General features: G+C 40.2%; 1 protein-coding gene across 2 annotated transcripts in view; it reads left to right on the top strand.

The window, feature by feature from the left end:
- Positions 1–12,500, top strand: part of EPHB2 (EPH receptor B2) — a 2,126,559-nt gene that overhangs the window by 1,994,997 nt on the left and 119,062 nt on the right. For both annotated transcript variants that reach the window (XM_044061768.1, XM_044061767.1), the window contains exons 10-11: positions 3,902–4,024; positions 11,660–11,907. In XM_044061768.1, the coding sequence (XP_043917703.1) occupies positions 3,902–4,024; positions 11,660–11,907 (371 nt within the window). The remainder of the gene's footprint in view (positions 1–3,901; positions 4,025–11,659; positions 11,908–12,500) is intronic.

Genomic DNA, 12,500 nt, shown 5'->3' with positions numbered 1-12,500 from the left:
TATTTTGAGCACTGTGATGATGTGAGGTATTGCCATCTCTGCCAGGGAGAATAGGCAGTTCATGTATAACATATGTCAGCATAGTTTGGAGTTTTGTAAATAATTGTATGTAATTTGACAATCACACTGACTTGTACAGATGCTTGTGTTAAAAATGTATCAACTGTTATTATAACTAATTAAATATGTGTGTTTAAACAAAGAACTCTGGAAGGGAAGAGTAGAAGTTTTTGAAATTGTTCTATAATTTTCAAATACTGCAACAGATCTTAGCAAAGCTCTGAGTGTATATTGTACCAGAATCAAGTGATCAAATGTGATGTCATTCTATAATCAGTACTGAGAGGATGGAGCTCTCACAGCACTTTGTTTTGTTTTCTTTGGAACCTGATGTAAAGTTATATGACAGGTATCGCAGTCAGTCGGTTGAGCTATTTAGCTCAGTTATGTTAGAAGCTCATCACCTTGTCTTATGGAAGTAAGCATCTCAGCATCCTATCTTGCCTTGCTGTATTAATTAAGTTAGCTGAGGAGCAGTTATTTTTAGATGGTCAGGAAATGTAGTGAGATTAGTTTAGTGTTGTTTTTCTGTATCTTTGTGAATCTGTCCAACTGTGTTATTTTTATTTCCCCTATGATTGAACCTCTGGTGTTTATTGTGCTTAGATATTTTGTATTCTCACGTTTTCTATTTTGTTATTTATTATTAAATATTTTAATACCTTTCATTGTGGCTGGTCTTTTAGAGAATACTTTTAACATGTTGAGAGTCCTTGTGCTTATTTTAGTGATGCCTTTGCCACTCCGAAAAGCTTTGCTGCTTTGGTTACACTCTATCATTGATATTAGCATTGTTTTACTCAGTATAACTGGATACCCTTGTAAGAGTCTGAGAGTGTTTGACTGGTGGCAGCATGATTACCTTATAGTCTGGGCAGTAGGGGTACTGCTAGTAAATCTGTACCAGTTTCAGGGAGTGCGTGTGTGAAAATCAAATACCCAGGTGTGGGTGTGTCAGCTTCTTGAAAATGGGACACAGTGCTCCATAGTGAGTCTTGTTTGGGATCTGGAGAGACAGAGAGTCCAATCCCAGGTCTGGAGCATGTTCCCTGTATGCTGTTGGTGGAAACTGTACTTGATGCAGAGAGCTGCATCTGAAAATACTGTGTAAACTCATTCCCGTTTGGTGACTGTCTCTCACCAGTGTTTGTGGTGAGGATTGAGGCTTCTTGATTACTGGCCCGGGGTAGAGAGGCCATCAGAAGCACAAAAAGGGAAACTGGCTTGGCTTAAAATGGTTCACAAGGGCAGCAAGCCTAGTACTTATGTATGAAGCATCGAATCTGTAAAGAAACTAAACCTTCATCAACAGATAAATGTCACACTACATTTGATAGATTCATATCCCACTGTATCCCCCTACCCTGGAACAAGCATCAACTATATGTCAAGCAGAATAGCACCCTACTTCCAATGTAAATCTAGATAACTGGATGGACAACCTAAAATCCTCCCCGCTCTGTCTTGTTTTGCCCTCCTTATTAGCTATGCTTCTAATGGTCTGCATATTGATTGCATACCTATAAAACCATTAACCTGTTACTGCACTGTGGTAAGTGCTCATTAATCACTCCAGATGTTTTATCTGCCATTTTGCATTTTCTTATGGCTTTTATAGAATGAATGCCAGATGTGAGCTACAAACAGCTTCTCCAGAGCTTCTTTCATTTTATGCATATTATATAGAATCTGCTGTGCTTTGGAGTTTGGCATCCCATGCACAGGTACAGATTTTCCTGTGAAATGCTAAGTGATAAAGGACACTGTTAAATAACTTCCTTTATCTATGCATGCTGTATGTTAAAATAAATAAATAACTAAAGCAGACTCCTGATTGAAAGTAAGTATTTAATTGTACTTAGTATTAGGAGTCTGGGAAGAATTAGGGTGTACATACGGTTAACTCATTTCTGTTGGATTTTGATTGGAGAAGATAGAGCTGGAATGCTGTCCTGATCCTCAAATAATGTGTTTTTAGCTGTACAAAGTTAGAATATTTGAAGTGTGTACTCTCTATCAGATATTATTTAAATAAGTGTATACCATAGTTTTTCAAAGTTGTTTGTGACTTTTTTTTCAAATACAAAGTCTACATTGATTTAACTGGAACTGTCAGAATACAGTACAGAGGGAACTCATTACAGAAAATAAAGTGGAAGATGAAAAAATGTCAAAACTTACAGTTTCCTTAGCAGCACTGAATGGTTTGCAAGTGTGCCTTGAAAGCATGAGCCCTTTTTATTCATTGCAGATCCATGATGAAAGCATGCTACACCGAGCCAACCTACAGCAACTGTAATTTGGAAAAGAAAAATGTGGCCTGACAGCACATGCTGCGTAAAATATTAAAGCGTTTCAAGACAGTTTCACAGTGATCATGTTCACTTTGCTAAGAATAAGTTTAGCTTTAAAAAAATACATTGTAGTACTCATAGACTGATTTCTCTATTAATATAATCACAAACATTTTACATGCTTTTGTTAGCAGAGAAAACAGCAATATGCTTACAATGGTTAAGGTGCTTGTTTATGAAATCCTTTCTTGACTACTGGGTTCCCATCTTTACCAACTTCCTTAGCATTTTACAGATTTCAGTCTTGATCATAGTTTTAATATTTTCGAAACTTACACAGTAAGGATGAAAACTTAAAATTCACTCATGAGCATATAAGCTTCGTACTCTAACAAACTGTACTGTTAAATGATTTGGACATTAATGCTTTTTTGTCTGCTGAATGTAATAGGTCAGTTTTATAGTAGGATTTATGGTACTGTCTTATTGTTTTGCACTGCCATACATTATAAAATGTTCTGCAGAGTTTGTTGATTTATATTTGATATTTGACTCACAGTGTAGTAAAATTTCTAACTGCAAGTGCTACAAAAGTGCTGATGCCAAGAAGTTGTTTTAATTAAAGCTTTCCACTCAGATGCTTAGATAAAGGTGAGATTTACATTGGAAGTGAAGGTCGGACGTAAAATAACAAGCAAAGATATGAATTGGCATCAGTTTAGTTAACTGTATGCATTAAAATGGTCAGAATAAATTAGATGCAACTTTTTCTAGTCACCTTCAGTGAACAGAAAATAAACGGTTCCCTTTGCAAATGGTAACATGCTAACAGCCTTAACAGTCATAAGAAGTAAGTGAAGGATTATATGAAACATTAAACTTATGTAATTCTTTAACAGATACAAGCAGCGGTTAACAAGATATGATGACTTGTGATGTGATGATTTTCAAAGCAGACTTGCATACTTAAGTTCTCTTTTTTGTGAGCTTAGACATTTAATCAACAATTTGCTCCACACAGAAGTAAAATTATACATGACAGAAAAGTGCAACAGTTCATTTTGAGTGTTTGGGGAAACGATGAATGTGTTTAACTTAACACTACATTTACTGATCAGCTTGTTGAATGCCTTTGTGTAGTTAGTTGTCATGCTTGGAAATCTCTTCTTGCATTTACTGATATGCCTTGCTTGAACTGCATTTTCAAAGTAACTACGTGTGCTTGAAACTACAGACTCATCTCTGGCTTATACATGTGACTAAATTCTCACAATTACTAATTGAACTTTAAACTTAACTGACATAGTTAGAACTTAGAAGTATACAATGCCTTGCTCGTGAGTGGGTTGTTTTAATTACTGACAGTGTTTGGGTGTAAATTACCCAAACTTGCTTTCACTGCCTAAAACTATTATCTAACTACTTCTTATGCGTGAATGTGCCTTCTCACAGTTACAAGTCATGCCTAACTTTGCTCTCCCTTTTAAATTATCAAGCTTGAAATTGTACTTCAACCTTTACTGATCTCCTGTCTCTCTTTCTTCAAGTGACCCCAGGCATGAAGATCTACATTGACCCCTTCACTTATGAAGATCCCAATGAAGCCATCCGTGAATTTGCCAAAGAAATTGATATATCGTGTGTCAAAATTGAACAGGTCATTGGTGCAGGTAAGAAAGTATGCAATCTGTACACTGCATTGCAATTGCTCGTAACTGCTCATCATGTATGATGTACTTTGCCTCTGGAGCTGATGCTAACCTTTATATACTGCACTGTCACCTAAAGTGGAAGGTATCATTCAGGATTGTATTACAAAGACTTCCTGGTAGCAGGAAGGTTTAGTATGGGTCATGTATGTTAACAATTGTGACTAATGTATAAACTGAAAGAATTGTCAGGGGTCTTATGTTTTGGGGGATGCAGGGGGATGACAATAGATGAGCATGGGCTACAGAGGTGGGATAACAGCAAGATGTGGTGTCTATGTGTTGAATGAAAAGCTATGTGATAAGTGTGTACTAAACACACATATGAATGCCAGGATTGTGTAGTATATACCTGAATAAGATAAATAAGGCTTCACATTGTAGGTCACTGCAAGCCTGACTCCTTCAGTGGCTGCACCCTGTGGCCTGTTGCAGTTTACTTGGGCTGTCACCTCAATTTAGGATCAAAAACCACTGGTCCCCACTGTGGATGAAATGTAAGATGGAGGACTGCAAAGATGCAAGTCGGTAACAGAACTGTGCATCAGTGAGTTCACCCTGAGTGTGCTCTGCAGGGTAATGGATAGTGCACAATGAGAAGCGACAGCTCATTATGTCACTGATGTCTTTATTTACGGGACTCAGCACAGCAGTCTTTGTACCCTTATATGGATCAATGCCGGAAGTGAGAATATAATCTAGGGAGGGGTCAAACCATCACATGCTGAGCATCCATACAATTCATAATGCAGAAGCCGTTTGGAGAATAGCATTGCAGGCTGTGCTCCTGTGTTATATAGTAGAGGAGGGGATTACTGGGACATTATACTCGGCTCTGTTTATATAAGTAATGCTCGAAGTGCCTTGGTAGTACACAGATGATGCATACTCACACAGACTTTTGAAGCAGACTTTACACATGACCTTTGTTACTAGCTGTAATATGCAGGAAGAAGCAGTACATTTTAGAACGTTGCTGAACTGCATTCTGCATATTACTCTTTCCTGCACCACACAAGTTGTTTGTGTCGTACTTAGACTTTATATTTTGCAACTAGCAACATTTTGTAGTAACTTCCTTAAAGTGTTCTGAGATCTGGATAGAAATCCCATGACTTTTAGAATGAAGCACATTTGTGTTGGGACATACAGCCCCAAACTCTCATGCTGGTTAGGCAGCAAACTGTATTTTCCATGAATTCATTTAGTAAGGGGGTGGGGTGGCTCCTCTTTTAATCTCCCTTCATCTTTAATATTAGCTGGGTGGGATGTTATGGGGCACCAGCCCTGCCCCTCCCCATTTCAAATGGAATTAATGTAAAATATTACCTGATGTGGGTGAAGTGACATGTAATGTGAACTTTCTTATGTAATGCTACATTCTGAAGTTCAAGTCCAAGAAGGTAAACTCCACTGTCAGCTGTAACTGTGGCAAACTCTGTGCTACTTCTGTAGCAAACAGCTTACCACAGTTACTAATATGTCAAGAACATCCACAAATGCATGCAGTATTGACTGTCAGTTATTAAGGTATGATATCACCTGAACTCATATAAGAATGCAGATACTGCTGATTGCATCCACATACAGCTCATCCTAAGACAGCTGACCACTTTGTCGCAACCTAGTTATAGTCCTGACTAGTCCTACAATTTAAGATATCTCACTTATAAAACAAAGTAGGCTCCCACATATACCATTTCCTGCTTTACTGTTTCCCATTTATTTCAGTGGAATCCAGTAATCATCTGTAGTAAAAGAGCTTTACATACATTGCTGAGTTTCAACCTTCTGGGGACAATCTTTTGATAGGTATCATTGAGTGTGTTCAATGACATAATGAATGTATTCCATGTCTCTAAAGATAAATATATATGTGTGTGTGTGTGTGTATCTTTGGGTTTAGGGCATCTGGTCAATGCTTGTGTTGTTGACACTATTTAATTGACTGAAACAGATAGTCAACAGGTGTATGAGATCAGCTATCTCCAGGTAGGGGAATATTCCCTTCCCCTGATTCACTTGGGATTATGCAGTCTCACAGTTAGTATGTGTAATTAATAGTGAGTGGGGGGTGGAGGTTGACTCCTCCCCTGCAAAAATACTTGGATTTGGTTTAGCCCACTCAGCAATAATCTCCAGAACATGGACAGAACATGTCAACATTTCATGTTTTGAAGTACCAGTGTCGATATTCCTGCCATTGACATAGCTGCTCATTTGATCAGCTAACCTACACACACATAATATAGAGCAGATAGATCTATGTAAGTGTGTGTATAACACACAATCTTTGTGCATATTCTGTGCACCACAAACCTGGGGCTCCCTTCTTACTTTCATGAAAGAGAGCACCACATTTAAGTCTTTTAGGATGAGCAGCTAAAGGAGATACCACCACATGAAGCTCTATAACCACCCCTGTCTGGCTCCTTGTCCCAATTAAGACTACTCAAAATATTTATATCAACCTGCTCCTCCATTGAACCATGGACTGTGTACTCCTAAGCAAAACCAGAGTGCCTCTATATATTGTACATAGCATTGTCTTTCTCCTCAAACCCTAATCCTTTCTCTATAGGTGAAATTAATTCTTATTGCTTTTGGAATCCTGTGAAGTTGCTGTGTTTACTTATTAGTTGTTGTTGTTGTTGTTGTCGTCTCTTTCGGCTTTTCCCGTTTAGGGGTCGCCACAGCGGCACTCCGGTCTGCTAATGATTGTCAGTAGATTTTTATGTGCTGAGTTGCCAGCCCTGATGCACAACCTTCAACGAAGGTACGCCCATTCACGCATGTCTCCACACAGAAGACATTCTAGCTGAGAATCGAACAGGACAACGTCTTACTGTGAGGCGACAACGCTACCACAGCACCACCACTGCAGTCTGTGTTTACTTATTTGTATTAAACTATATAATTCTAATTCCTTTGTAATGGGATGTGATATATACACACACATACAGTTTACTATTTTTTGTACTTTTGTAAACTTTGAGCCACTGTATTCTGCTATTTTATTTATTTATTCGGCGATGTTTTCCAACACCCCCCCCCAGTCATTTTGTGCAGGAATGGGTGTGGCCTTACTGATCGACCTGCCTAATGCCTGTGATGTAGCATACAAATGCTGCATGACTGACATGTCATGCAGATTTGCCTGTGACATCAAGAATATTCATTCCTTCTTCCTCAAAGTAGTGTGATGTAGGAGTTGTTATATTTGTGTTTATATACACTTGGGGAGCAGGGGGGCTTGCCCCCTTGCAAAAAAGTGCAGGTATAAAAGTAATACACTATAAAGTAGTAGAATAGTTTACCACGTGATAATACCTAATGCAATAATACCCAATGACAATTGGCTAAGTTTCTGGTGTCATTCTAAGGGGATCCAGTATCTGTCTGCCTGGGATGACGTGATTGACAGACCTCGATGCTTTGCCAGAGATGGCCTGCATCTGTCTCCCCTGAGCTTCCGGATACTGGCTACGGCTCTTGCCACCCCTATAGTGCCTTTTTAGGTGATGTTCCAAAGACCAAATTACCACCAGAGCAGCTACAAACAAATGCAATCTGAGGCTCTTGCTGCTCAGTGCTAGAAGTCTAAATCTCAAAATGCACTCACTCAAAGCACTCCCTAAAATGGAGAACATTGACATCTGTGCTGTAACAGAGACCTGGTTAAAGGCAGCAGGAAGTACCCCTGCACTACCAGGCTATAACTCATTCCACACCTTTTGGCCCCAGAACTTGGACCGAAGCTCCAAAGGTGGTGGTGTTTCCATATTCATAAAGGATGCACACACCTCCATACTGGTATCCCAACATAACACATCAGAGATACTTCAGGTGCACCTAACATTGAGTAAGACAGCAGTTCAGGTCTTAGCCTGCTGTAGGTCCCCACCCATGTCCCAAGACTCATACTACACGTTCCTAAGCACCTTGGAGAATATTAGGGTCGAACCTAACACTCTCATACTGGGTGACTTCACCTACCCCTCCATTAACTGGGAAAACTACTAATGTACCAATAAACTTACACAACGTTTCCTGGAATTCATTAATTCCAATGCCCTGGACCAGCTCATTTTTATCCCCACGAAAGGTAGCAACATCCATGACCTGGTCATTACTAACATGGGCGACCATTGCTTTACACCATTAGTCAACTCCTCCCTAATTAGATCCGACCGCAAACTAATAGGTTCATAGGTAAGTACTAGGCTGTCTGCCCAAGGGCATTTATAAGCCCAGTCAGAATGCGTTGGCTTTCGCCACCCCTGAGATTAGTTCCCTGTGCTCCTGTCCAGCAGAGCCATTAGTTCCCTGCGCCACTGTCCAGCAGAGCCACTGCAGTGATCCCCGGGGTAAACTTTCTGTTTCCCATCCACCCGTCAAGGTTTCTAATCACCTTGGAAATCCACATCCATCCCACCACACCCCCAAAGGTAACCACTGTGAAAAACGTCTCCAAAGCTAACTTGGGTCTCCTAAAAACAGAGGTGGCTAACTTCACGGCACCCATGCAAATGGAGAATAGTTGCATGATCACCGAATCATACACCAATGCACTGTACGAACACGTACACAAATGCATGGATCTTGCCATACCCAATAGAATCAAGACGCTCTCTTCAAAAAAAAAGGAAGCCAATCTAGTGGTCCCCTGCCATTATCAAACTCTACAACAGAAGGAGGAAACTGATGCGGAATAAGGTAAAGTCCCAAGAATGGAAAAACTCCCTTATCAGCCTCAACAAAAAGTTGAGATCCCTCATCAAATCCTCTAAAGCTAGCTATGAAAACAGAATTGCAGCAGATAGTAAAGACAACCACAAGGCCTTCTATAGTTATATAAAGAATCTCAACAGCAATACCCAGATTTGCTCTGAGCTACTGCACAATGTTACCTCCTATACAAAGCCAACAAATATTGACAATATACTGGCCGACAGATTCAGTGCCAAATTTACCCATCTTTACCCCCACCCCCCAAAGGACCAATCACAATATCAGTAGATTGCCAAGCACCTAGTATTACTGCTGCACAGGTTAAAACAGCATTGTCCAAGGCCAAGAATACAACTTCTATGGGACCTGACAATATCCCTGGCTGTGTTCTACATGAACTACAGAGTGAACTGGCACCTCACCTGTGTGCCCTGTTCAATCACAGCCTCACAGCTTTGTCCCTACCGAATGGCGCACTGCTGCATTAATCCCTCTCAACAAAGGAGGAGCAACTATAGACCCCGAGAACTATCACCCCATTAGCCTGATGAGTCTGACATGCAAAGCTATGGAAAACATTATCATGGACCTAATAAACAAGTGAATAGGGAATCTCCAAACTCTGGATCCCACACAGTTTGGTTTTGTGAAGGGTAGTTCATGCCTGCTCAACTTGGTCGACTTCTTTGAGTCAGTCACCAGAGCTGTGGATGAAGGCAAGGTGGTTCATACAGCCTACCTTGATCTGACCAAGGCCTTTGATACCATTCCCCACTCAGGAATCATAGAAAAACTCACTAAGCTAGGCATCAACCCCTATATCACTAGGTGGGTTGCAAACAGGCTCACAGATAGAACCCACAATCTGAAAGTAGCTGACTCCAACTCAGACTGCTGACCAGTCACGAGTGGAGTCCCACAGGGTTCGGTCCTGGGTCCTTTCCTGTTTGGGAACTACTTGTCTGAAATCCAGGCCAACATGAAGGGACTCTGGTTGACAAAAGTTCACAGATGATTGCAAGTTGGGAGCTATTATTTACTCTGCAAGTGATGTTGACATCCTGCATAATGGCCTTACTGAGACCAATGACTGGTGTCAGAACCATGGCCTTAAGCTCAGAGCCAAAAATGTGTCATCATCCCCTTTGGGAAAAACCTGGCTCCCATGAATTACCACATCAATGGTAGTCCATTGAATACAAAAGGCATTATAAGAGATGTGGGAACACTGGTTGACAGCAGCATCTCTTTTGATCACCATATTGCCACTATAGTCAGAAAGTCCTTCTGTGTAGCACATGACATTACTAAGGGTTTTGCATCCTGGAAGAAAGAGGTCATTGTCTTCCTCTACTCTTCCCTCATTAGGCCAATCATCGAATACAGTGCCCCATTTGGCATGTACCTCACTAGACACCTGCAACAACTGGAGCAGCCACAAAAGTACCTCTCAAAGAGTATCCTAGGCCTTAAACATTTGTCCTATATGGACAGACTCAAAAAACTCCAACTATTCTCTGTCTCATATCGCCTACTTAGAGGCGATCTCTGCTTGACTGACAAAGCCATGTCTGACCCAGCTCTATTAGAAATGCTCCATCTAAAGAAATCCCAATCCCTCCACACATGTTCCAGAGACCTCATCCTCCTTACCACAATCAACAGAATGTACTGGAGGGACAGGTTCATAACCCAGAGACTGCCCATGCTATGGAATAGACTTCCCATACATGTCAAGCAGACCACCTCTCTGACCCTCTTCGTGAGAAATCTCGATGAGTGGATGGGAAATAGAAAATTCACCCTGGGGATAACTCCAGTGGCTCTACTCGACAGAGGCACTGGGAACTAAGGTCGGATGGCATGATGCCAGGGTAATCCTCTGTCTAGGCTTGTATAGGCCCCAGGTCCATTAGCCTAGTACACACCTATAAACCTATGAATCTATGAATATTGATGCAGAGTACCTAACCATTAACATGTTTATACATGTATAGTGAAAAAAAACTGCCATGGGCACACTGTTGGGCTGGCCTTGCTACTATGCATCGGGGAAGGGGGGTACTGTTCTAAAACAATGCCATTTATTCTTCTGAGTACTAAAGTTGATCCTGTAAATGTAACAGTACACCAAGGTCAATGTTGTACAACATTTAATAAATTTAGAATAAAATAAAAATATGTGTGTGTGTGTGTTTGCATAAATGGCAGTGTTGTAGTTACATTAGAAAGTAAAAGAAATGACATCAGAAAAGTTTTTCCCTATTGGCACATTGACATTATGCCATGAGTAGGGATTCTGATTTTTCACTAGGCTTTTTCAACACATAATTTTAAACTTTGGAGCTCAGAGTGACCAGTAGACTTTTATTATTTTAGAAGAAACTTACCATCTAAATTGCAGTGTTTCACAGTCCAGGAAAGATAAAATCACTGTAGGTGTATTAGAGAAAAGGGCGACAGGTTAATGAGTCACATATTATGAATTTGAATATGAAATTGATGATAAATAGGGTTGGTAATTGTCTTTTATAGTTACAAGGAAAGATAATTTACCAAATCCTTTCAAAAAAGTGCAAGATTTGGAAGCAAGAGAAATGTGTATTCCAGTCACACACACCTGACTGTTCAGTCCATTAGATTTAGTGATGCAATGTATGGAGTCTATCCCTTATTCTCAACTGTATAGTAAGTTTGCATGTACAGCTAAGAAGTGTTATGGGTAAGAGGTGGCAGGTAGAATCCATAAAGTTAAAAATTATTATGTATAAGAAACAGGGTATGAGTTTGTTTTTCCCACATTCATGTATATAGACAGTCTGTGTACGTTTAAGAGTTAATAATTAAATGAGTTCTTTATTCCAGGTGAATTTGGAGAAGTATGCAGTGGCCATTTGAAACTACCTGGGAAGCGAGAGATCTTTGTTGCCATCAAGACCTTGAAGTCCGGTTACACAGAGAAGCAGAGGAGGGATTTTTTGAGCGAAGCCAGTATCATGGGCCAATTCGACCACCCCAATGTGATTCATCTGGAAGGTGTAGTAACGAAAAGCACCCCAGTCATGATCATTACAGAATTTATGGAGAACGGGTCACTGGACTCCTTTCTTCGGGTGAGACAGGGTATTAGGGCCATTTCTTTAGTGAGCATCACAAAAGAAAATATGTTTATTTAAATGTGATTGTGGTCACTTACTTTGTCGTGCTAAGCAGATGTGCTTATTCACTGAACATCTTATTCGTGATACGGTCATTTGATAACTTGCTCAGTCATGCAACATACATGTACAGGTTATAGGACTAAACCTGACTTGCTTGGCATACTAAACTTATAGTTAACATTTTTACTTCACATTTTAGGCTGTTCCAAAAGCTCAGATATGGCAAGTCCAAAATGAAGGACTTTTGTCATGCTAAAATTAAATAAGATGAGAAAGCAGGTAATGCTATATGATTTTCAGACAAGCGGCACTGCTGTAATTTTTTAAGAAGTTTTAACATTGTGTGTGTGTGTGTGTGTGTGTGTGTGTGTGTGTGTGTGTGTGTGTGTGTGTGTGTGTGTGTGTGTCTGTGTCTGTGTGTCTGTGTGTCTGTGTGTGTCTGTGTGTGTCTGTGTGTGTGTGTGTGTGTGTGTGTGTGTGTGTGTGGAGATGAACAAGAATGGCAGTGCCTAAAAACAGCATGTGTTAGGACTACAGAAAAGATA

The sequence above is a fragment of the Protopterus annectens genome, chromosome 2.part0 (assembly GCF_019279795.1).
Source record: "Protopterus annectens isolate FY-2018-M chromosome 2.part0, PAN1.0, whole genome shotgun sequence".
NCBI lineage: Eukaryota > Metazoa > Chordata > Ceratodontiformes > Protopteridae > Protopterus > Protopterus annectens.
Note: the sequence above shows the minus strand (reverse complement) of the source record. Positions and strands in the feature narration are given on the sequence as shown.